General features: G+C 37.1%; 1 protein-coding gene across 2 annotated transcripts in view; it reads left to right on the top strand.

The window, feature by feature from the left end:
• Positions 1-27,247, top strand: part of LOC145986692 (aminopeptidase N-like) — a 133,521-nt gene that overhangs the window by 24,923 nt on the left and 81,351 nt on the right. For both annotated transcript variants that reach the window (XM_083121006.1, XM_083121005.1), the window contains exons 3-5: positions 6,498-6,597; positions 7,786-7,867; positions 10,137-10,326. In XM_083121006.1, the coding sequence (XP_082977132.1) occupies positions 6,498-6,597; positions 7,786-7,867; positions 10,137-10,326 (372 nt within the window). The remainder of the gene's footprint in view (positions 1-6,497; positions 6,598-7,785; positions 7,868-10,136; positions 10,327-27,247) is intronic.

Here is a 27,247-nt window from a genome sequence, read left to right as displayed (position 1 = left end):
AAAAAATAAACAAATAAATGAATTGACACATGTTCAAAGGGTTATTTTTATGTATAAGATCGAGAATTATGATACTTTAACGATAATTGTGTACTGCTTCAAAGACATTAACAAATATTAATGAAATGACTATTTATATTTGTGGTAATTCAGGACATACTAATTTTACCCCTTTATCCACTCCAGCTCAATGCAAGAATACCTCTACAAATATCGAATGAAAAGTTTTCATCGTGTGAAATTCTCCATGAAATGTTTGCGCCGATTCCTACTACCTTCGATTTCTTTGATACAAACAAGTATTCTTTGCACATTACATGTAGGAGGAGAGTTGCTTCTACATTTCACACTGGTCAGCTCCTCCTAGCTATTCTCATGAACGAAAGTTTGTAGGGTAGTGTTTACTGTTGTAGATTGTCAACCTGATGGTCGTGTGTTCAAACCCCTCCGGAGGGAGAAAAATTTCAAAAGTTTTAGACATATCTCATTGTGTTCATTGTCCATGCAGTGTGAAACGGAATGATTCTGTTTGGAATTAACGATGGGAGGAGGAGAAATGTTAAATAACAAAACTACCATTTCAACGATCTAAGAAATGGAGAAAAATTGGATAATTCTTATAAATATGAAAATTGCATCCATGTTTTTAGTGGTATAATCGCAGGTAGAATCAAAGATCTTACGTGGCAAATTTTATCTCGCTCTGAACTCAGCCAAATGGCATTTCGCACCGATCTAATACATTCTCCAATTCATTTTAAAATATTTTTGAATGTTTCATGTCGATATTTTGATCAATGCATCATTTCTTGACGCTGAGACGATATTTTCTACAAATACCTCATCTCTCCTCTCGTCTCCTATCTCTTGTCTCCTTCTCCTTCATCTCTCCCCTTCTACTCCTTTGCTTATATGTCATATTGCCTTCCATCCTGTTCTCACCTATTGTCTCCATCCTATTCTTCTCCACTCCTCTTATCTCCTCTCCTGTCTTAGATTTCCGACTTCACTGCACTCTTCTCCTCTTCTTTTCGTTCTTCTTATGTTCTCTCTTTTACTCTACTCTCAACTCCCCTCTTCTGTTCTCCTCCTCTCCTATCAAACCTCCTATTCTCCTTCTTTTTCATGTCTTTCAAATTCTCTGTTCTCCTCTTTGCTCCATTTTCCTCATCTCTCCTCGCATATTTTCCCTTTCTCCTCATTACTTCTCCTATCCACATCTGTCCTATCTTTTCTTCCCTCTTTTACTTTTCCTCTTCCCCTTTCGCTCTTTCTTTTCTCCTCTCATTTTTTGTCCCTTTTCGTTTCTTCTCTTCTCTTTTCCTTTGCGTAGACTCATCAGCGATGAAATACTAGAAAATCGATTTTCTTTCTTTCAGAAAGTATTTCTTATTTGTGACAAATGTAATGCAGATATTTTTTTAGAGTTTTATACAATAATACTTTGTTTTATTCTTTTCGCGTATTTCACAAATATCTATTGTGCCTGAAATTGAGCCTAACTCTACACGCAACCCACCAGCGCATTACGTAATTTGGGTTGCCTAGTTTAAAACGTCGTTGTCCTAAAAGTTTTGAGAGACACTGTACCTGAAATATGTTACTGAGTAGCTTTATATGAGAGGGCAACCTTTGTGATTGAAACGTTACGCTGATCAATTCGGTCAGTTTGAACACAAATTCCCCATTTTCTTGATTAATCTTCTTCATTCTTTCCATTTTGAGTCTTGGAATGTTTCTCTCAGCCTCTGCTTCATCTTGTACTTCTTCTAAATTTATATGTAACGGTAACCCATATATTAGTCCCATTCTGTGTAAAAGACTCTTCGGGATTTTGACATTTACCTTGTACTTCTCCTGAAACTCTTTGTTCAAGTAAAAGTAATTTGCATCATTGGATGTTAAAAAGTAAACTTTTGCACGATTAGGACCCGATGCCTTAACATAATTCACCTTAATTCTAGCTTCTCTTAAGTGATTACCTAACATAATAGCACAAAAGCTACCAACATTGTGTTTCACGCTTTGCTTTGAAATTTTTTGGAGCATTTACTGATTCCTCCTTTTCATTAACTCTTGCTCGATTTCGTTTAGTGTCTTGACTTTTTGGTTGCTTAGTAACTAATTCAACATCCATATTTTCTCCGTCTTTACTTGAAGATGTAATCTTTTTCCTTCCACTATTTCGTTCATGTCCATTTAGACGTCCTCTCTGTTCTTATTATTACATTCCTCGTTAGACATTTCCTTCACTTGTATGAACTTTCTTGAATTTCTTACAAACGGGAAACTTTTTCCGGATGGCCCAGAGCCTTCCATGCTATCTAGATTTTGAACACAGATATATTTTCTTAATTACACGATTTTTTTATATTAACTTAGGTTTCAATAAATTCACTGACTTATAATAGCACAGAACAATTTTGTAATATAAACGATACATACTTAGATCCACAATTTAATTTTGAATTTATCTGTAATTATACATTACGCAACTAGCTAATATTTCATCACAGACTCTTCACTTCTAACTTGGTTTAACTTTCACAATTTCGAAGCACTCGCATTGATCATATCGTTAGAAGGCACGGAGTGAAATCTCGGCAACAGTGTTGGCTAAAATCTGCACCACGGAGTATATTGCGACTAAACGCCACTTCGAAAATTTTGATAATAAGCACTACTGTCTGAATGTACGAAATGTTTTCATATTTTCACATAGTATTTCAGATGGTTGCGGAAAGAACATGTGATCTTTCTTTCACTACGAAATCTTCCATACTAATCATAAAAGAAGAAAAAAATGCACCCGTATTGACAAACTACCACCTCAGCGCCATCTGTACGCAGAAGTTTCAACATGGCGGAGACCTTTCATTTTCTGTTATTTACTTATATACCTTCAATCGTAACAAAATTATAAGGCTCACAAGTTCTAGTGAATAAAACAATATTTTATATCGGAAAATTTCTTTCTTACCGAATTTATATTAGTTGTACGGTTATCCATTGAAATTTGGGCCTATACTTTAACATGGCTTAACTCCCTTAAAAGATGTAGCACTATTTTCTTTCTTCTTTCTTTCCTTCATGTTCATTTTCAAATTCAAACAATGAATACCACATAATATGCTATTAGATTGTATTTAGAAATTATAAACAAAACAATTCTAGTTATGCGAATGTTTATGTACTACATAGATGTGTTTAATAAGCCTACTGAAATAGGAAGTTCACACTTCCATTCAAAGAAGTCGGCATTTTCGCAACTGCGGCTTGTGTCTGGTTATGAATTCCGTGTTGAAAGTTATATTTTGATTTAGATATGAGTGTCTCTTTACAGTAGAACTAACTAACTAATTCTCTAGCCTTCTTAAACCCGAAGGTTTATGGCTGCAGCAACACAGGCCTTCCATCTGTCCCTATCTTGAGCAAGATCTATATACTCTTTTCCATCTCTACCGATTTCCTTTAGGTCCATCTCAACATTGTCCCCCCATCTTCGTCTTGGCCTTCCTATATGTCTCTTACCATCAGGTTTCCCAACAAGAATCCCGTGAACTCCTCTTTCCTCTCCCATTCGTGCCACATGGCCTGCCCTCCTAAGTCTTCTTGATTTAATTATTCTAATAATATCTGTACATGAATACAAATTATGTAGTTCTAAATTATGTAACCTTCTCCACTCACCTGTCTTCCCATCTCTTTTAGGTCCAAATATTTTCCTAAGGATCTTATTTTCGAATACTCTCAATTTGTGTTCCTCTTTCAATGTAAGGGACTAAGTTTCACACCCACTTAATATTACAGGCAAAATTACTGTTTTGTATATTTTAACTTTTAGTTTCTTCGATATTAAACGAGAAGACAAAAGTTTATGAAGAGAGAAGTAACATGCATTTCCTGAATTAAGCCTACTTTTTATTTCCTCTTTAATATAATTTTCATTTGTTAATATTACTCCTAAGTATTTGAATTTGGAAAGTGGTTCAAACGAGTTGTTATCAATAATTAGATTTTGATTGTTACCTAACACTTAGTTTCGGCCTGTAAGCATATATTTAGTTTTCTCTTTGTTAACTTCCAAACCTATCTCTTTAGCAGTTTTGAAGAATATTTTAGCATTATTCTTAATTGTATTTATATCATCCCCTAATAAGTCTACATCATCTGCATATGCTAACAATTGAGTCATACCATTTAATTTTAGTCCTTTGTTAGTTTCTTTTACCTTCCTAACATCATATCCTAAGGCAAAATTAAAAGCAATGGAGATAATGCATTTCCTTATTTAACCCATTATGAATTGTAAATTTGTCAGACATATTAGTACCCACACGAATTTTACTTTCTGTTTCACTGGTGCATACTTTTATCATACTAACAAGCTTCTTAGGTATTCCAAACTCTACTAATATATTATATAATTTATCTCTTTTGACCGAATCATATGCTTTTTTTAAATTAATTAATAGCTGATGGACATTTTGGTTATATTCCCACTTTTTTCAAGTGTCTGTCTGATGTGAAAAATTTGATCTGTAGTTGATCTGTTACGTTTAAATCCACATTGATAATCACCTATAATTTCATTAGTATATGGGGTTAGTCTTGTTACCCCCACACCCCCTATACGCCTTCATGGCGTGGTGCTGATAACAGGAGAGCACTTTACTTTACTTTTTACTTGTTAAAAGAATGTTAGATAATATTTTATATGTTGTTGAGAGTAGAGAAATTCCACGGTAATTATTGCAGTTCGTTTTATCACCTTCTTTAAACACAGGAACACTTATAGATTCTTTCCACTGTTGAGGGATTTCTTCTTTATTCCATATTAAACAAATTAATTTATGAATTTGACATATTAACGATTTTCCAACATATTTAATTAACTCAGCTGGTATTAAATCAATGCCAGGTGCTTTGTTATTCTTTAGCCTTTTAATAACATCTTTAACTTCAGTCAAGTTAGGTTCTGGAACTAAAGGTTCTGCTGTGTGGACTTCATTTACTTCTGATTTATCTCCTACATGGACATTTATAAGGTCATTAAAGTAGTTCTTCCATCTATTTAGAATATCGCTTGGGTCAGCTAGAAAATCACCGTCTTTATCTTTTATCAAGTTTACTTTAGTTTGCCACCCCTTTCTAAATTCATTTACACCTTTATATAAACCTCTGATGTTTTTGTTTTTGCTGTTTGTTTCAATTTCGTTAATTTTGCTTTTCAAGTATTCTCTTCTTTTACTTCTAAACATGCGGTTAACTTCTCGATTTATTCTATTATAATTGCTTAGATTTGTATCATCAGAGTTATTTAACCACGTAAGTATAGCCTGATTTCTTATTTCTATTAGATTATGACATTCATTATCAAACCATGGCTTACTTTTTCTTGGTGTATGGTATCCTATACTTTCTTTAGCTGCTGATTCTATTGCATTACGTATGTTCTTATTTACATCTGTTTCATTTATATTTTCATTATCATTTGATTCCTGCAAACCTCAAATCTATTGGACAGTTTAATTTGGTAATCTTTCTTAATTCTTACATCAATAAATTTTCCTGTATTAAATTTTATAACTTTTAGATTTTGTTGCTTATGATTTATCACTGCGAGTCTTTCTCTTAATTTAGCAATTACTAAATAATGGTCACTGGCACAGTCAGCACCTCTATGTGTACGAACGTCAATTATAATAGTATGCCTTCTCTTATCAATGAGAATATGATCTATCTGATTATGAGTTTTACCATCTGGAGAAGACCAGGTATATTTATGGATATCTTTATGTTTAAATGTGGTACTTTTCATAATTAAATTCTTTGAGGTTGCAAAAGTATTCAATCTTATACCATTATCATTACTTAATTCATGAAGACTTTCTTTACCAATCGTGGGTTTAAATGTCTCTTCTTTGCCAATCTGTGCATTACAGTCACCTAACAGAATTTTCATATCATGCTGAGAAAATTTATCAAAGACCTGTTCTAACTCTGCACAAAAATCATCTTTAGCATTATCATCTTTATCTTCCGTTGGAGCATGTATGTTTATTAAAATAATTTTACACCACCTACCCTGTAAAACTGCATATGATATCCTATCATTAATAAATTCTACTGTTTTAAGAGCCGAGAAATAAATTAAAGCTGTCGAACATGAAAAGCTCGGCCAAGTAATGTATTTTCATTGATTTGAAACGCATTATGGAAAGAAGCCCAACTAAAACAAAAACACTCCTCTTTCTTTCCAAAAGAGCCGCTTTGTTTTCACGATTTCCAAATCAATTTTTACACATGTTAACAATAAGAATCTTAAGTAGTGTAGTGCACGTTTACCCAATAGGGTCTATGTGTGATTTTATTGTTTTATCGTATTCGTGCATGTTGTTTGTGCAGAGTATTTTTCTTTGTGGTATTGTATAATTTTGCATGAATCTATATTTGAAAATTGTATACATATACTAACTCGATATTCTTTCAAAAAGGATCATCCCTTATTCACATTAAAAAGGAGATTTTGGAAGTTTATCCTTTTTGGTTACCGAGGAGAGGACAGATATTCCTCTAGAAGGTCACAACAAGATGGTACAGTATTTTTACATTAATTATTCATTCTTGATATATATATATACGAGATGTATAACTTGGGACCCAACTTTGGATGGTCAGGATCGAACTTGGAGGTTAACTTTGGGAGGCAGAATCAAAAGTGTGTTCAACCCCACAAAAATATCAACTAGGACTATTGTTGAAAGCCAGAATATACTGTTCTATTTGAGAAATCGTAAATCTTACTGGATTATTTGATACTAAGGTTCCAGGATGTTAACAAAAGTACCATTAACTTATACATTTTTATTAGCCTGAAAATTTGTGGGGCAAGTGATGTTCCTGTTTCAGTACATCACGATCAATTTTCTACTTGTATACCAAAATAGTAAAAACTGCCAAACTTGCGAACCAACATTGTTGGAATATTTATTTATTTATTTGGGTTTTAATAAAAAACAACACAAGGATTATTCTCCTGTAATTTGTAAATATTTTTGCTTAAATATTGTGGATAAAATAGCTACACGATTTTAGGTTTGGAATCCTTAGGTTATCATAATTACTTCAAATGAATAAAACAGTTTAATACAAGAAGGTTAACAATGGAATCTGCAAAAGTATTGCGTTTAATTCAAACGACTTGATGGAGAATTCACGACCTAGAAGGAATCTAATAGATGCGGCTTAAGGGCTGGACAACTCGGGTAACAGCCCGGGGCTACACCCTCGGGGGCACCAAAACGGACGTCCCGCTTGAGTAGCGCCAAAACGTCATGTCTGATTACGTAAACCTAGCTATGTTTTCTTAAGAATTTGGATTTGCTTAGTCAAGAATTAATCAAAGTTACTGCTGCATAACACAATAATTATATTGCAAAATCATGTAGCAATTTAAGCTAAGAGATTCCTCTCATTTTGATGTCATTATGTACGAATTAAACACATACCTAAAATGAACCTCTTTTGAATGGTAACACGTGAGACATTAGAAAATAGCGGTATTTTTAATTATTAAAACCATACATTTATAACGTTGTCATATTTCCATTGGAGATAATAGGGAACCAGAAAGGATGGAAAAGAAGGGGCACCAAAAATCCACCTCACACGGGTGAAAATTTTATCTGGAGCCACCCCTCAATCTAGATTTAAAGTTAATACCAAAATGACCATTACATTTCTGCTTGGTTAAAAAACTGAGAATCGTCTCTTCTTTTCCAGAACTTGTGATTAGGTCAATGTTCAACGAAACAGTTTCTCCAGCTAATTACCAGAAGACGTTGAGTAAAATGGACAGTGAGGGGTAAGTATTCAGAGAGATTGTTATGTGTGTGTGTGTATAATGGTATGTGTGTGTTTTTCTGTGTGTGTCTAATAACGCTGCCAGAAAAAAGGTAAAGGGTGGAGAAGGAATATTTACTTGGGAGTGGGGCATTACATTTAGTGCACAGCTGAAGAAGAACACACGCAAAAAGAACATTATTACTGGTTGACTGGAGGGTGATCGTCCCTCTTGTCCCTCTTGGTGCCATCTCTCTGTTTTCTTTTCTTCCGACATCTCCATGTGTGTGTTTTGAAACGTTTGTCAAAGTTTAAGAACATTTTATGCACAAATAAGATAATCGGGATTGAACCTACAGTTTCAGGTGGCCTCCACCGAGGTCGAATGTGGGCACCTTGATTTGTTGGTGTTCCAATAAGTTTCATTCCGCTTGTGCATTTCTCACCCTCTCTGTGTTCTTACATTCAATAGATTCTCACACTCACTCTCTCCCTATTCTCTTGTTTCATTGATTTCCTTGTTGCTTTCTGGTTTTCTCCCTTCAAATCTCTCTCTCTCTCTCTCTCTTTCTTTGTGAATGTTTTCTCTTTCCTGCGCCGGACCCTGTGGCCGAGTACGTCGACCTCCGTGGCGGAGTGGTTAGCAGAGAGCGATACAACACCAGAGGTTCCGGGTTCGAGTCCCGGGTAAGGCATGGGTATTTGTGTTTGTCCAGATGATAAGGAACTGAGAAACTGTAACAATTGGAAAGTGAGAAAAAGTGTGACTGGTGGGGGATACATCCGTGTAGTGGGTATTTCCTTTACATGAAAAAAAGTGGTTAGCACATTGCGCTACGACGCCAAGGGTCCGGGTTCGATTCCCGCTTAGTCTTGGTTGTTTGTGAATGTCCACTCATGAATTTCATCATTTCATCACTCTTCCCCATCTTCGCAAATGAGCCAATAGGCATAAAACGCAAAGTAAAATAAACTAAATCAATCAATCAATCTCTTTCCTGCCCATGTCTGTTCTTCTGTTTGTTGATTCATTATATTTTATTTTATGTTTCCACTCCTCTTTTCATGTTCTTATCTCTCCTCTTCTATTCCTACTTTATTCATCCCTTCGTATGCCTCTGTGCTTCTTCTCCAACAAAATTGTGTATTAACCTTTTCTCTTGTTGGAGGACACTTGTTGGAAGACAGCTGTCATCCACTAGTATCTCTGAAATAGTATCTTTAGTTTCAGATGTCGCTTCACAGTGTGATCATTGTTTACTTCATTCTTGTTATATTTTAGAAGAGTCTGCAGTGATTTCTTAGTTTCAATCTTCAAGAGAGGGACGATCCTCTCTTTCAATGGTGCTTGACAATCAATCTCTCCTTCTCTCTTTCCCTGCTTCCCTTTCTCACTTTCCTTCTCTTTCTTTTTTCGCTCGCTTTCAATGTGCACCTATTTCTGTTTTTCCCCTCTTTCCTTCTACCTCTTTTCTCCCGCTCTGTGTTTCTCTCTCTGTTTTTATTATTCATTTTCTTTCTCTCTTTCATGTCTCTCTCCTATTTCATGTCTCTCTCTCCTTTTCTCTTTTGTCTGTCTCCTTTTCTCCTTCTCTATCTTCATCTCTCTCTTCCTTCTTATCTCTCTTCCTTCTATATGTCTCCCTCTCTTCCCGTATTTATTAATTTTTCTTCTCTCAGTCTTCCTATATTTTCATTCCATTTTCCCCTTCTCTCACATTCTCTCTCTCTCAATCTCTTCTTTCTCTCTGTGAATATATCTAAGCTGCTGCTATTCATCTACTTATATTCCTTCCTCTCATCCACTCTTTCTCTCTCATCATCTCATTCTTCAGTTTGTCTGTGTTACATTTTTCTCTCTGCAAGCCTCTGTTGCTTGAGGGTTAGAATCAGGAGACCATTTGGGAAAGCGGTCTTGCAAGCAAAGTATCCTTTGAGGGATATGTGTTATGTTTCTTTGTATGTGCAAGGGATAATCCATTTCATCCAATCATTGTCTACCTTAACAAGTTTGCTAAAGCGACTTAAAAAAAAGCAAATGCGAGTTCGCTCTAACACACTATCTTACTCTGTAGATCTTGTGCGTGTCTTCTTACTGCCTTATCTTACTTTCTCTCTCTCTCTCCTCTCTCTCTCTCTCTCTCTCTCTCTCTCTTTCTACTTTATACCGTTCTGCCACATACACGCACGCACACAAAAAGTGAGAGGAGAGAAGAGAGAATGAGATGAATTTTCAGAGATCGCAAGTACATTTCATGTCAGAAGTAATAACAGTAATTCATTCTCCTCAGTAAATCTTCATACGACGACGACGACAAGAAATATTTCTGGCAAACTTTTGATGAGCTCTGCCACGAGGATGGATCATTGCCTGCCAGTATATCTCTCCCTGATGTTGCAGCCACATGGACCAATTACAGCAGAATTCCTCTTGTCACCATTAACAGAAACTATGAGAGCAACACAGCAACTCTAAGCCAGGTAATATAAAATATATCTTTTAAGAAAACAATGCGTATATACAGAGTGATTGGCAATTCAACCTATTTTTGGAAAGGGGTAATACTAGAGCACATTTGCAACAAATTTGACCCTATGCACATGGGGTCGGAAATCAATGGGTTTCGAGTTATTGCAGTTTAGTAGATGGAAAATAGCGGAGCTGACTCACCCGGGTGAGTCGTAGCTTTTTACGCTGTATATTTTAAGGTACCTTCACGGGAAATCACCCATAGGTTAGTACCTTCACGGTTAACCCTCGAAATCACCTATAGGGTAGTACCTTCACGGTTAACCCAGTACCTTCACCGGAAAACACCTATAGGGCACTACCTTCACGATAATTTTGGGGCGAATCGTAGCCTTTTACGCTGTATATTTTAAGGTACCTTCACGAAAAATCACCTATAGGGCACGGTTAGTCCCGAATCGTAGCCTTTTACACTGTATATTTTAACCTACCTTCACGGGAAAGCACCTATAGAGCAGTACCTTCACGGTTAACCCAGTACCTTCACGGAAAAGCACCTATAGGGTAGTAGCGAACCATAGTCTTTTACGCTGTATATTTTAAGGTACCTTCACGGAAAAGCACCTATAGAGCAGTACCTTCACGGTTATTTTCCAAACAGTCCAAAATAACAACTACCTTTCACGGTTAACCCAGTACCTTCACGGGAAAACACCTATAGAGCAGTACCTTCACGGTTATTTTCCAAACAGTCCAAAATAACAACTACCTTTCACGGTTAACCCAGTACCTTCACGGGAAAACACCTATAGAGCAGTACCTTCACGGTTAACCCAGTACCTTCACGGGAAAACACCTATAGAGCAGTACCTTCACGGTTAACCCAGTACCCTCACGGGAAAGCACCTATAGAGCAGTAACTTTACGGTTAACCCAGTACCTTCACGGGAAAGCACCTATAGAGCACTACCTTCACGGTTATTTTCCAAACAGCACAAACTAACAACCCCTTTTCACGGTTTTTTCCAAACCTTACGCAGGTAACTGTCAGCGTTGCCAACTCTGCGTAGCCGTTTACGCTGTATATTACAAGAGTTCACGGTGTACATTAACCTCGCTGTCAGCGTTGCCAACTCTGCGTAGTCGTTTACGCTGTATATTCACGGTGAACCCTCGCTGTCAGCGTTGCCAACTCTGCGTAGCCGTTTACGCTGTATATTCACGGTGTACCCTCGCTGTCAGCGTTGCCAACTCTGCGTAGCCGTTTACGTTGTATATTCACGGTGTACCCTCGCTGTCAGCGTTGCCAACTCTGCCGTCAACATTTCACCACAATATTTTAGGAGTTAAACTAACCTAGTGAGTTGGCAACATTTATTCTATCATGCACGAACTAACCTAACCTCTCCCAATGGTGAATGGCTCTGATTGGTTATTTACGCGAATCTTTCCCTCTAATTGCGTGAGCAAGACAGAACGATGTATGTAGCCTAGACGGATCGATATTGTTTCCTACCACGATTGCCTCGACTTTTCGCAGTGCTTAGCGAGAAGGTGACCGGAGTGAGTATATTAACAGTATTCCTGCCGTGAATTGCTAGTGACATTTATGCTGTATTAACTCTAGTGTCTGAGTTCTATATGAGCTTGTGGTGCACGTTGTGTTCAATTGCATGAAAACTTTTGCAAGAAGGAGAAAGAACAGCTTTACTTCAACAGAGGTAAGTACAGCAATTATTTTTTTTATCCACAAGGAAAGAAACCTGCGCAGACCCCATCGCGCTGGCGGGGGGGGGGGGGGAAGACAGGAGGAAGGAGCCTTCAGAGCGGCCAACGTCAGTGTGATAATTTTAAACTCAAGTGGTGTTTTCTGAGAGGGCAACATTATACGGGGTAATATGCCTCGTTTATTCGCCTGATAAAAATACATTGTTTCCCCCTCTCTGGAAAAAAATCTGCAGACATCCTCTTGCCCCCCAGTGCACACGCCTATATCACCCCCCGAGAAGGTCGTTCATCCGCTACTATTAGATCATCGGATTTTGTAGCAGATCTTCTGGTTTCCCAAGAAACAATCTCCCGATTTTTTTCAAGTATGACCTGGCAATACTGCCCCGAGCACCGATAACGGCAGGGAAGATGTGCGAACGCTTTTGAGGGAAGGTTTTTTTTCCTTGTGGTCGAGCTATACTTGCTTTATTAACCCGAGTTAACTTGGAATTTACTTTTACATTGCATATTATTAACTCAAATTATCTCGTGATCGCACAATATCAGTGTATTTTTGTGCTAATCAGGAAAGTCTCGTTTAATCTTTAATAAGTTTACATAACAAAATTTTACTTGCTTCTACTGGACGTCGTGTGAGAAAAGGAACACGATGACGATGGGATTTTGTGCTGGTGAGAGCGTGGGGTTCTCTACATACAGTTTATCGCCGACTTGAATGTCTATGATTTGCGAAGCATCCTCGGCATATGAAGTCTCTCCACTTTCGGGATGTGTGAAATCAACCAGCTCTACATAGCGGACTTTAGGTTCGTCCCCTATATTCGTCACAGTCATAGTCGGATAGTGAAGGGCTTGCAGTAGCGACCAGTAAGTTACCTTGACAAACTGAAGTTTTCCCCTCAGGTAAAATTGATGGTATGCTTTGACAGGAGTGAGCATGTAGAGTTTGCTTCGTGGATTGAAAGGGGACGGAAATTCTCGATTTGGGATGCTGAATATCTCTAGGACGACTGTCGATATTAATTTGTCGAAGCTAACGTTCAGGCTGCCGACGTTGGCTCGCAGTTCCTCCTGTACGTCGTCCAGTTTGTTCTGTACGGGCTCCAGGTGTTCGCTGAAGAGGTTGACGATGCTGTCGTAAGAAGGTTTGATCTTGATTTCCACGCGAAGTTGCTTGAAGTGTTCGTTCAGTTTGCGAAGCTTGTCGGCAAAATCAGCCAAAGCAGACTCTTGACCGGTCTCCACGTCGTCCATTCGAAGTTTCACGTTTGCGATGATCTGCTGCAAGCTTTCGACTAGCCTCAGTTTGGAGATTTGTGTCGCGAGGTCGTGAACCTGATTTCTGATTTCTGCGAACAGAATGTGCAGCTCGTTGACGTTCTGGTTGGTGGGCATCGTGGCGATGGTGTCTCGAATTTGCACGATTTCAATCTGAATGTTTTTCACGTCCTCGGATTTGAGCAAAAGATTCACTGTCCTCTTCACGGCTTTCAGTTCCTGCGATGTTGGTAAGTTGGCGACTGTATTCTGCAGCGCGGTCAAAGCTTTTCTCACGGCGTCCAGCTCACTGGCGTCGGCTACCGTACCCAGCGCATCCCGGAGTCACGTCATGTCGTCCTGTGTAGGGGTTGATTGCTGCAGTGTTTCCAACTTGCTCTGTATGTCGTCGATCAGGTGATGGAAGTGTGAAAGTTCGGTTTCGGTGTTAAGGCTTTCCAGCTTGGCAATTTGCTGTTGAACTGTGGTCAGGGTTTCCGTTATGCCTGGCAATTTCGATTCCAAAGCTTCCTGCACGGTCGATAGATCAGTTCTCATGGTCGACAAAGTGTCCTCGATGTGGCTTACGGTGCCTTGGATTTTACCGAAATCCTCGTACGTCTCGAGTTGCAGTTTGATGTTGGCCACAGACTTTCCTATAATTTTCAGTTCCTCGGACGAAGGAAAGTTGGCAATGGCTTCTTCGACGGTTTGAAGTTTCTCCCTGATGTTTTTCACCGAGTTTTCAAGTTCTGCGAAGGATATCAGAGACGGGATCTCATCCCGAAAACTACCGAGTTCGTTTCGTAGATCGGCCACTGCTCGATTGATCAGAAGTATGTCTTCGGGTGCAGGGTTGGTTTCAAGTTAGTAGTGGGAAAGTATATATTATAAACCCAGGAAAGGAAGAGCCCCCCTGAAGCAGATTTGGCTACACTTAAAACAAGCTCAACATGCCCATATGAGCTTTTTGCTCAAGTGTGGAACCCTGCCTAATCCAAGATTTTTGTAAAAACGCCCTCATGGATTCCATGAGAAAGGAAGAGCCCCCTCAGATTGATGAGGCTATACTTATAAAAGGCACTTCTGTGAGATTGTTGTCCATAATCCTGTCAAAAATATGCTCCTCTTGATATTTTTTTTGGCCACACTTAAAACTAAGCCAAGCTGCTCATAAGAGCCACACACCCATACCCACCCATATTTACTTCCGGTCTATTTTTGGCCATTTCTACCTATTTCTGCCCACTTCCGGTCCATTTCCGGTCTATTTTTGGCATTTCTACCCATTTCTGCCCACTTCCGGTCCACTTCCGGTCCACTTCTGGTTTGACTACTTCCGGTCCACTTGTGGCCAAGTTGTGGCCTATTTCTGGTTTATTTATATTGCATCATGTTTTGCAACAAATTATTATCCAATAAATTATTAGATACGTGTTGTTTTCTGATTGGGTGCTTATGACATAATGTGATTATGTGTTATATTCTGATTGGCTTATTGTTTCAGATGTGTTGTTTTCTGATTGGTTGCTTATGACATAATGTGATGATGTGTTTTATTCTGATTGGCCTATTGTTTCAGATATTTTCAATGCGGTCCGTGCTTAGGGTATATAAAGAGATTTTGCATTGCATATCAGCCAGTATTGTAAGAGCTGTTGAAGAGTAAGGTTGTATTGTTCCAGTGCTGCTTATATTTTTTAATTGCAGATTTGTATAAATTGAATTACAAATCACACTGCTGAACCCAACTGATATTTTTATCCAGCATAGAGATTTGATTTGAACCCCAAGAAATTGTATATAAATACCAAAGCCAAAAATATTAGCACACATATATACATACACATACACACACACACACACAAATCACACTGCTGAACCCAACTTATATTTTTTATTCAGTATAAAGTTTTGAATTGAAACCCAGGAAATCTTATATAATAAACAACAAGAAAAATGCCAAAACAAAAATATTGTGACCAATGCAATAAAAATATATTTAGCTCTAATTGGGCCAGACACCAAAAGATTTGTAATCCAGACAAATGCAAAACCCCCACAAAAATATGCCCCAAATGCAATAGAAAATACAGCATGCAATACTTCACATATACACATAAAGGCACTTGTTCTGCACAGTCATCAACATTGCCCCCACAAGCATCTACATCTGGTCTGAAAAGGAAGCAAGAAACACCTCTTAATGCTGGACCTGCAAAGCAGCCACGCTATGAACCCATCCATAGCAGTTTTAATGCCCAACTTAGGGATTATCGGTTTGTATCAGAGCCAAGATGTGGCATTAAGAATTTTTTGAGCAGTGTAAATCCTGATCTGCAGGCAATTCTAAATGCACAAAATGGCTCTTATAAGCTGTCCCTCAAATTGTATACACAATATAAGAAGCCAAATGGCACAAAATTTACACAGCCCCACAAAACAGAAACTGTACCGGTATATTCAAATGCAAATTCAGACACAATAATAAGCAGGTTGATAGATCAATTGAATATTAAACACTCTGAATTTGCAGCAAAAGAGTCTGGATGGAGCCTATGCGGCTCTCCACACAAGTTATATGTTAATATTTCTGAATTCAGCCTATTGCAAGGATCTACATATCTGCCATTACCTGACAATATTAAAAACAAAAGAGCCGTGGTTAATATTGAAAATACCGACCAGAAATGCTTTTTGTGGTGTATATTAGCTGCTTTGTTTCTAGTTTCAAGGCATCCTGAGAGAATAAGTTGTTATAAACAACATGAACACTTTTTTGACGATGCAATGGAGGGTTTGGAATATCCAATGTCTGTTCAGAATATTGATAAATTTGAAAAAAGGGCCAGGGATATTAATGGCAAACAATTATCTATTAATGTATTTATTTGTTCCACTGGCAATTGCCCGATAGAACCTCTCAGAATCAGTACAATTGATGATGATTCTGCTGTTCCGATTGATCTGCTCTTAATTGAAGGGGATGGCACATATCATTACACTCTGATACATAATCTTGAAGCTTTAGTGAGAACACAACTAGACAAATCCAATATAATATTCAAGTTGTGCAGAAGATGTTTATGTGTATTTGATGGCAAAAAAAATAATAAAAGGGGTTTGTAAAGTAAATGCAGAAATTGCAAAAAACAAGTTAATTGAGCATCTGAAATACTGTGGGAACCATAAACCTGTTCATATGGTGATGCCCAATCCAAGTGAAAATTGCAAATTCAAAAAGTTTGAAGCCTTGTTGGAACACCCAGCATATATTGTCTGTGATTTTGAATCAAATCTCAAACCTCTTGCATCCTGCAATCCAGATCCTGAAGAATCTTCAATTACACCATACCAGCTACATGAACCTTCCAGCTTTTATTATGTGGTTGTACAGGATGGTGTTGTTACTAAAAAAGATTCATACATGGGAGCAGATGCCATCAAAATATTTGCACATAGAATAGAAAATGAGTGCCGTGACATAGCATCTAACATCTTATTAAAATCAAAACCCATGTTGCCTTTAACAGAGAAACAGATTGAAGATTTCAACAATGCAGAAAAATGCCCGGTATGTGATTCTGAATTTTCAGACACAAAAATCAAGGTGAAACACCATTCTCATACAGATGGTAAATTCTTAATGGCCCTGTGTAATAGCTGTAATATTAAGATCAAGAGACCAAAATTTATCCCCATATTTTGCCATGGAGCATCCAATTATGATTTCCATCATCTGATCAGATATGAGGGGTTTGACAAGCAGAATTTAAATATTTTAGCTGAAAATGATGAGAAATATATATCTATTAGCAAAATAATTAAAGTTAATGGTGTTCCTATTCACATAAGATTTCTTGATTCTTACAGAATTTTATCTGCTAGCCTGACCACACTGGCCACTCAATTATCTGATGATCAATTCAAAATCACATGTGCATTGTTTCCAAATCAGGACCTGAAATTAATTAGGCGGAAGGGTATATATCCATATGATTATGTTACAGATTTTTCTAAATTTGATGAATGTTCTTTGCCACCACAAGAAGAGTTTTACAGCAAAATCAGAGGATCTGGAATCACCGATGATGATTATCACCATGCCCAATTGATGTGGAACAATTTAAAATGCCAGACATTTGGTGATTATCACATGGCTTATTTGAAACTTGATGTGACCCTCTTAGCTGATATATTGCAGGCATTCAGAAAATCTTCCATGAAAAATTATAGACTGGATCCAGTGTATTTTTACAGTGCCCCGGGCCTAGCATGGGATGCAATGTTTTTAAACACCAAAAAGCCATTGGATCTGATCCAAGATCAAGATATGTACTTGTTTATGGAGCAAGGTATAAGAGGAGGGATGGTGCAATGTTCTCAGAGATATGCCAGAGCAAATAACAAATATATGCGTGATTATAATCCAGAATTCCCATCAAATTATATAGTGTATGTAGATGCCAACAGCCTCTATGGTCACGCTATGATGCAAAAACTGCCATATGCAGGGCTTGAATGGGTTGAAGATTTCAATATTGAGGATCTTCAGAACTATGATGACCGTGAATATGGCCTCTTCTTAGAGGTTGATCTGATAATTCCAGATCATTTACATAACAAATTTTCTAATCTGCCCCCAATTCCTGAGGTTCAGTGCTCACCTGGCTCTAAACAGAAGAAGCTCATGATGACACTTTATCTAAAACAAGGCTATGTCATATATTACAAGAACCTCCAGTTCCTGATGAAACATGGTGTTCAAGTGACCAAAATTGGCAAAGTTTTGAGGTTCAGGCACTCAAAATGGTTGAAACCATACATTAATACAAATACAGAGCTTCGAACATCTGCAAAGAGCCAATTTGATAAGGCCTTGTTTAAATTGATGGTCAATTCTGTATATGGCAAAACAATTGAAAATGTCAGAAAACATACCGATGTTAAAATAATTACTGACCCCAGCCTGAGCAAAAAATTGGTTGCAAAGCCTAATTTCAATTATAGAAAAATTTATGATGAAAATATGGCACTTTTCAACATGAAAAAAAACAAAAATTAAGTTTGATAAACCTATTTATGTAGGGGCTGCAATATTGGATTTGGCCAAATTACATATGTTAACATTGTATTATGATGTGTTGAAACCTTTTTATAAGGATCGTGTAAAATTGATGTACATGGACACGGATAGTTTTGTTCTTGATATTAAAACAGAAAATGTTTATCAAGATATGGCACAGCCTGAATTGTTTCAATACTTTGATACCAGTGAACATAAAGAGATTCAACAACACCACAACAAAAAAGTGCCTGGCAAGTTAAAAGATGAGACACTTGGTGATGTTATTGTGGAATTTGCTGGGTTAAGTGCCAAGATGTACAGTTTTAAAACATGTAGTGCTGTTGTCAAAAAGGCCAAGGGCATTGGCAGAGTAACTGTTGAAAAAGAGCTCCAATTTGAAGATTATAAAAATTGTCTCAAATCCCAGAATTTAATCAAAACATCAGAATCCAGAATCCAGAGTGTGGATCACTTATTGACTTCAAATGTTGTAAGAAAAGTGGCTCTGGACCCACATGATGATAAGAGATGCATTTTATCATGTGGCATTCATACTTTACCATGGGGTCATTGTGATTTGAAAAATGGCAAACAATGCACAAGCACAGAGCATGATTTGAAATAAATAAACATGCCTATGAACTTATTTGGGTTCAAAAAACAGGCTATTATGGAGCTGCCAACACCACAACCCTCTTCTGATATGCTGTCTAAACTGAGTGGCTTGTTAATTATTCATCTGAACAGCATATTTACAGATGTTGATGATGAGACAGGCAAAATATTGTACATATTTAACAATAATTTAAATCATTACCAATTACCTGTAGGTGGGCAATTACAATTTATTACAACCCCTGAGGGTGATGTTAAAATTTCAGTAGGGAGAAATATTTACAGAATTAAGCACTCAAACATGGTTTCTGGCACTGTATATACTGTTTCTGCTGGTGACTGCTTATATATTGAGGTCCCTGGATCTTATGACAAGCTTATACCCTTTTTTATAGAATTAAGAATCAGATACTCTATAATAAATAACTACTAAACAAAATGCCTAATGATATTTTTGGCCATACAAGACATGAAGATCACAGTGATGAGATTCTGATGCTTGATGTCAGAGTCAAGAAATTAAGAAGTGATTTACAAGCTTTACAAACCACACTCAATGCCAGTCTTCAATTAGAAATTACAAATTTGCAATCACAATGCATGGACCCTCTTCTTAAAATTGATTCTGAACTCAAATTGCTGCTTCAGAAATATACTGATTTGGCCACATTAGATAATTTTCAAAGTTTGGAAGAAGCTGTAGCAGCTCTTCAAGCCAAATTTAAGACCCAGGCTAACAATTCTGAGCAATTGAAACAGCAATTGGAAGAGCAGATAAATAATGTCCAGGCACAGCTCCAAACAATTGTCAAAAGCATAAAATCACAAGAAGATTTTGATCTAGTGATTTCCACTCTAAAGGAACAGATTCAGTCACTCCAAATACATAATCTGGACCCTCTGAACAATGCCATAGCCGAGGTTAAAGAAAAAATTGAGACACTTGAAAATTTTATGAACAATTTGCCATCTTCTGATGCTTTGAATGCAATAACTCGGAGTGTGGCAAATATTAAGTTGCAACTTGAAACATATGAAGATTTTGGAAAAATTCAAAGTTCCATAACCCATCTTGAAGGTACAATAGCAGCAGTGCAAAGTGATTTGGCAAATGTACTAGAATCCAGATTGCCCGGGATTGTAGATACCCTTGTCAGTGTCCAGCAACAAATCACAAAGCTTGAAAACCTCAACACTGAATCTGAACTATCTCATTTTCATCACTTGATAGATGATATCCAAACAAAACTTGAAATTTTACAACAATCCACACCCTCTCAGGCAGATATAGCCCTGCTCCAAAATGCTATGCAAAATGTGGCTCATGCTTCTGAATTAAACACTGTAAAATTGGCACTTGAATCTTTGCAAAATACAGTGTCAAATTTGCCTACATCACAGGAACTTAAAAATATTAAGAGAGCAGTGAATAGGATATTGAAATCAGAAGATATCAAGAATATCCAGGCAGAGATCAAACATCTCACTCAGACAGTGGCCACTCTTCCAACCAATCAACATATTAATGAATTGCATGCCCTGTTTGAGGATATCAGAAGGCAGGTCCATGATCTTACAGCTCAAAATTCAAAATTGGCAGTTGTTGAAAATTTGCAACAAATTGTAGCTAATATCAAACAACAGCTAGGGACCATGGAATCCAATCAAGCAAATGCTCTGTCTGTTTTTGCCACCCAGCTTCAAGAAATTGTGCAACAATACAAGAGACTTGCTGTGGACATAAAAATCAAGCCAGGCCATGATGATGTTGTTAGGACCATCAATGAGCACCTTGAATCTGTAACAAGCAGATTGCTCACAGCAGAAAAAGAAATAACAGGCATAATTGAAAATCCTAAACATACAGTAATTCTTGAATTGTACAGCATCCCCAACAAAGAATATGATTCTCCATTTACACCAGGTGGCAAAATATATATGCTGTCCCCTGCACAATTTTATTATCAGTTTTTTGTTGGGGGCACATTGAGACCAATCAAAATCAAATATTGGCTTCAGCCACAGGCACACCACTACCCCACCTTATCAATAACAAATGCTGATAACAAAGTGAAAATCACCAGTGTAGAATTGGAGGATTTTACAGATCCCAATACATTAGAAACAGCCTATACTGAAGATGATGGCTCTCTGGAATTTAAAATACATATTGGAGACAAATTATATTTAGAAAATCCTGCAGTTTCAGCTGCTGAACACCCTATAGTTGCAATATTCTTGTTTACATATTATGTCTAGACAAATTATTGTTGATGAATTACACAGACAGGCGCCACATAATTATAAGAGACTCCCAGTAGTCACAAAAGGCATAGATGATTTATGGCAAAGCGACTTGATTGAAATGGCAAGTGGACAGTTGAAAAACTTAGACAAAATCAACAAGGGCCACAAGTATCTACTCACTGTAATAGACACATTTTCAAAATTTGCCTGGGCTGTGCCACTCAAATCCAAGACTGGGGTATGTGTTACAGAAGCTTTGAGAACAATTATCAATCAGAGTGGAAGATCCCCGCGCTATTTGCAAACAGATAATGGCAAAGAATTTTATAATTCAGTGTTTCAACAATTTATTAAAAGCCAGGCAATACAACATTATTCGAGTTACAGTGATCTCAAGGCCTCAATTGTAGAGAGATTCAACAGAACCTTAAAAAATCTTATGTATAAACAATTTACACTGCAAGGTAATTATAAATGGATTAATATTCTTCCAGAACTTTTACATAAATATAACAACTCTGTCCATTCCACAATCAACATGAAACCCTCTGAAGTAACTTCATCTGATGAGCAAAAATTGATCAGCACTGTTTATTATCCTAGATATCAGCCAACAACAAGAAAGGCCAAATACAGGGTGGGTGATCAAGTAAGAATCAGCAAATATAAGCACTTATTCAAGAGAGGCTTTACAAGAAACTGGAGCACTGAATTATTTACAGTGGTTCAAGTTAAACCCGGGACCCTTAACACATATATAATAAAGGATCACCGAGGAGAAATTCTCAAAGGCAGGTTCTATGAACAAGAGCTCAGCAAAACTAAACAGCCTGACACATATCTCATAGAAAAAATTATCCGCAGAAAAAGCAACAAATTATTTGTCAAATGGCTAGGACTTCCAGAACACAGCTGGATCAATGCAAACAAAATAATAATATGAGCACCTGGGATGTTATAAAAAGGCTCCCAGAACCTGAACAACAAAATAAGAGAAATGGCAAATTGCTACCTGATAATATTAGGTGTCTTATTGTTGGGCCATCTGCTTGTGGTAAAACTACACTAATGGTTGATAATTTTTTATTGGCACCCAACTGGTTAGACTGGAAAAACAGGCACTTGTATATCTTTTCTAAGAGCTTGGAACAATTAAAATATCAGCAGCTGATGAAGCTATATGATGGATTGGATATTGCCACTTTTGAACCAGATGTTAAGCCACTTCATGAATGTCTCGATAATTCTGTTGTTGTGTTTGATGATATTATATTGGATAATCAAAACAAGGTTAGAAATTTTTTTACACAGGGCCGGCACAAAAACATTGATTGCTTCTACCTGGCACAGACTTTTTCAAAAATACCCAAGCAACTGATCCGAGACAACAGCAATTTTATTTGTGTGTTTCATCAAGACCATACCAACCTCAAACACATACATGATGAATATGTAGGTGGGGACCTGAGCTACAATGATTTTTCCAAGATTTGCAGCAAGTGCTGGAACCAGGACAGTTATGGGTTTGTCACAATTGATATGACAAGAACACCTAATACTGGCAAATACAGAAATAAAATCAACAATTTTTTAGACATTGAAACATAAATAAATAAACATGAAAAGGCCAATCATTGATGATCATAAGTTAAGAGATTATCTTGTAAAAAGATTTAAGGGATGGAAATCAGAGAACCGTGGAATTTATGAAAAACACAAACAAACAAAACAGCCTGTAATTGATGCTATTAATAATTTAGGTAAAAATATCAAAACTGTTACAGAGCAAAATCAAAACTTGATCACAGAGCTTGTACCTGTAGCTGCAAGGAACATATTAGATTATCCAATCACCCCACTTTCAAGTATTCACACACCTAGTCCTATTGCTCCTAGAAGAATTGAGGCTAGTCAGGATCCTATTGAATTGGGTCTTCTTGCTCAAAAATATTTAACAACACCTAAAGACAATAAAGATGAGGTTTTTGGCTTATATGCTGACACAGAGCTTGATGGCAGCATCATACATAGAATTGGCAATTTCAGAGTAACATTTATGGGAGATGATATAATTGTATATTCAGAATCTCGACTTGGAGAAAAAGGTGCTTTTGTTAAATATGCCGGCACACCTGGATTATGGGAACTGATGACTAGGAAAAGGCCTGGCAGCTATACAGATCAAGATTATGAGGATTACAAAGAAATATTAATAAAATCAGATGCTCTATACCAGAACAATGATCCCACACAAAAAAGAGTCAAGTCGAGCAGTGGGGCAAAATACAACAATTTAATCAAGCCCATATGGTCACAAATCAAGACTGGCAGTGGAATCAAACAATACAACACCCTGCCTAAAGAATTTGTGTGGGTTGATGATGTCAGGAAACTTGTAGATAGGTTGTTGGTGATAGCTGGGGAGGAAAATGCTGGGAACCACAATTTTTACAATGAAAAGGTTGGAATTATGGACATGAAAAGCACAAAATTGTCTAATTTTATAGTGAATGACACTAAGGGGATTGGATATCTCATAAAAATTATTAATACTCTACCACCTAAATTTTGGAATATTTCTGAGGGTCGGGGCCTTGTTAATGACATTATAAACAAGCTGCCATTTGAACTACATATTCCAGGCTATCAGTATTGTGGTCCAGGCACAAAATTGGATCATAGATTAAACAGAGGTGATCCTGGTGTTAATCCCTTAGATGCTGCTTGTAGAGACCATGATATTGCATACAACACACATTCTGATCTTGATAAGAGACATGTTGCAGATAAGAAATTAGAAGAGGCTGCATTTGGCAGATTTGTAAGCAAAGATGCTTCTTTGAGTGAAAAAATACCAGCATTGGGAACCACCATAGCTATGAGCACCAAACAAAAATTGGGGTGGGGGTTGTGAATATGTATATAATAAACCTACAATGAAGGCCAAGGGTGTTATGTATCAAATACCTTATGCAGGTCTCAAATCTCTTGGGCCTATTGACAGTCTTTTGACCAAAAAGCAGCGCAAGAAAAAAATCTTGTATTGCAAAGGGGCATGGTATGAAATTGTTACTTAGTACCCCCCAATTAAAAAAATTACAGCAATCAAGAAAAAAATCACATGTGGGGGGATTCATATTTACCATCCCTGCCATCTTAGCTGCTCTCGGGGCTGTTGGGAGCTTGGCTGGGGGATCAGCCGCCATAGCAAAAACAGTAATAGATGCCAAGAAAAATAGGGCAGAATTAGATGAATTGAAGCGCCATAACCTGGCCATGGAGAAACAGGGGAAAGGTGTTAAGAGAGCCATGAATAAGTTTAAAAAAAACAAGAGCCGCTTACAAACCAAGATATTGAAGCTTTAATCAAGCCACTGGGCATCAAACATTTTAGAGGTGTGTACATGTCAGATTCTTTACCAGAACAACCACTCAACAAAGAGTGTGGCATTGTTAATTTGGATGAGTACAAAAATCAGGGCACTCACTGGATCTGTTATCTTAAATATTTAAAAAATGAGGCATTTGTGTTTGATTCATTTGGAGGTGTTCCACCTGAAAATTTAATAAAATATCTAAATTCATCTAATCTTTATTACAATAATACCCGTGTTCAAAACTTCAGAGATGTTAATTGCGGACATTTGTGTTTATCTGTTCTTAGATATATGTCTCAAATAAATAAACCATCAATTGAAAATTTTCAAAAAGCCTTGTGGTATTTAAAACATCATGGGGGTATTTCATCTCACCAGTCAAAATTCAATATTGAAACTCAAATTACATGATGACATTGTATATCCCAAAACAATAGCTCTCAGGGCATTTTATGGCATGTACCTGATCCCAAATATTACACACCACAACAACACAATTGCAGTAGGGGATGAAAAAATTGTCATCACTCCAGGGCAATATAATCTATCCACTCTAAATGCTCAATTACCCAGAGGTGTAGTATTAAGTCAAAATTCTGTCACTCACAGAGTAGAAATTGTATCTGCTACAGAAACAGTGGATCTGGGTACTATAGGAGAGCTGTTAGGCTTTGAGAACAACACAAAACTTGAACCAGGCATCAAACACACTGCTATGAATATACCTAAATTCTTAGCCATAGAAACTCTGAATATTCACTGCAATGTGGCAGAGGGTATGATCACCAAATCAAATGGCATAGGCACTCACAAACAAACAGGCATCATTGCAACATTCAAACCTAATTCTGAATTTATGGAGCCTATTATCTACAATCCATCCCCAACATTATATTTTCCTGTGTGTCATAATAGAATAGATAATATTGAATTGATGGTCACTAATGAAAAAGAAGAATTAGTTGATTTTGCCGGAGCCACAACAACTGCAATCATAGAGATTAACATTTAAATAAAAATACATACAAGAAAAAATGGAAAACATTGAGAGTTATGAGCTACAATCATTCCCTCCAAACAGGAGGACCTTTGCAAATTTAAATCAACCCAACACAGAGATTGAGGTTGATCTTGATGTAGGGGATGGATTTATACACCCCCACAGAGCAGATTTATACATCAAATTTGATGTTGTAAAGCTCGATGGTACAGATTATCCGGCAAATTCAAATATAAGACTTGTAGATAATTTTGTGCCACATCTATTCTCTGAAATTGAGATCAGAAAGCATGGCGTTGTTATAAACAGAGTGGATTATCCCGGCATTACCTCCACAGCTTTGGCCACACTAAAATTATCCAAAATCGAGGCTTCATACTACAAAATAGGCGGATTTGAGGCTGGTGATAAGATATTATCTAAGAACCACACAGTGCTGTTCCCGATGCGCTTATTGGCAGGATTCTTCTCAGATTACAAAGAAATTATGTGGAAGGGTGGGTTAAGAATCACATTTAGAAGAGCTGCAAATGATAATAATGCTTTGATGAGGTACAGTGCAATAAACTCTACAGGGGAAGCTCTGCCTAATACCCTACCAGATGCAGGCAAATGCATTATTCAGACTATGGAGTTAAGAATCCCTGTTGTTGAGTATGAGGCCAGTTATGCTCTTAAATACAAAGCTGATATAATAAAAAATCCACAAATTCCTCTGCAATTTTATACATATCAATGTGTACAGAAGCCCGCATCTGGTACATATTATGAGTTTGATGCTACAAATTCATTCTCCAGCATACAATATGACATGCCTGATTTTGTAGTGGTATTGTTTCAGACTGGGAGACACAACAATCAGGAAAAAAATTCAAGTAAATTTGATAACTGCAACATCAAGAACATATATCTTAAAAATGGCAGAAATGAGGTATTTCCTAGAGAAAATTACAATTTAGACATGTCCAAGGATGATTTCCTTAAATTATATGAGGCTTTTTCTTCCTTCAAAAGAGTCACTACTGGCAATACGGATATGTATTACACACCAGATGAATTCGAAACACAGAGACCCATGTTTGTAATTAACACTTCAAAAAGAAAACAAGTTGTGGTGAATGACAGGACAAATATTAAAATTATCTCTGAATTCCATGAGGCATTACCTGATGACACCATATGTAGTGTTATTCTCATAGGAGAAAAATCATATGTTTATGATGTAAGAAATGAGAGAGTCACGGAGCAATTCTAGAGGGTCTCTGCATATTGCATTGTTTTAATATACAATTTGAACCTGGTATCCAATTGAACTTAAACCGGAAGTAAATATGTGTGTATGTGTGTGTGTATATGTATGTATGTGTGTGTGTGTCTTGGCCTAGTTTTAAGTGTGGCCAAAAAAAATATCAAGAGGGGCATATTTTTGACAAGTTTATGGACAACAATCTCACAGAAGTGCCTTTTATAAGTATAGCCTCATCAATCTGAGGGGGCTCTTCCTTTCTCATGGAATCCATGAGGGCTTTTTTACAAAAATCTTGGATTAGGCAGGGTTCCACACTTGAGCAAAAAGCTCATATGGGCATGTTGAGCTTGTTTTAAGTGTAGCCAAATCTGCTTCAGGGGGGCTCTTC

The sequence above is a fragment of the Lepisma saccharinum genome, chromosome 4, assembly GCF_977018435.1.
Source record: "Lepisma saccharinum chromosome 4, izLepSacc3.1, whole genome shotgun sequence".
Classification (NCBI taxonomy): Eukaryota; Metazoa; Arthropoda; class Insecta; order Zygentoma; family Lepismatidae; genus Lepisma; species Lepisma saccharinum.
Note: the sequence above shows the minus strand (reverse complement) of the source record. Positions and strands in the feature narration are given on the sequence as shown.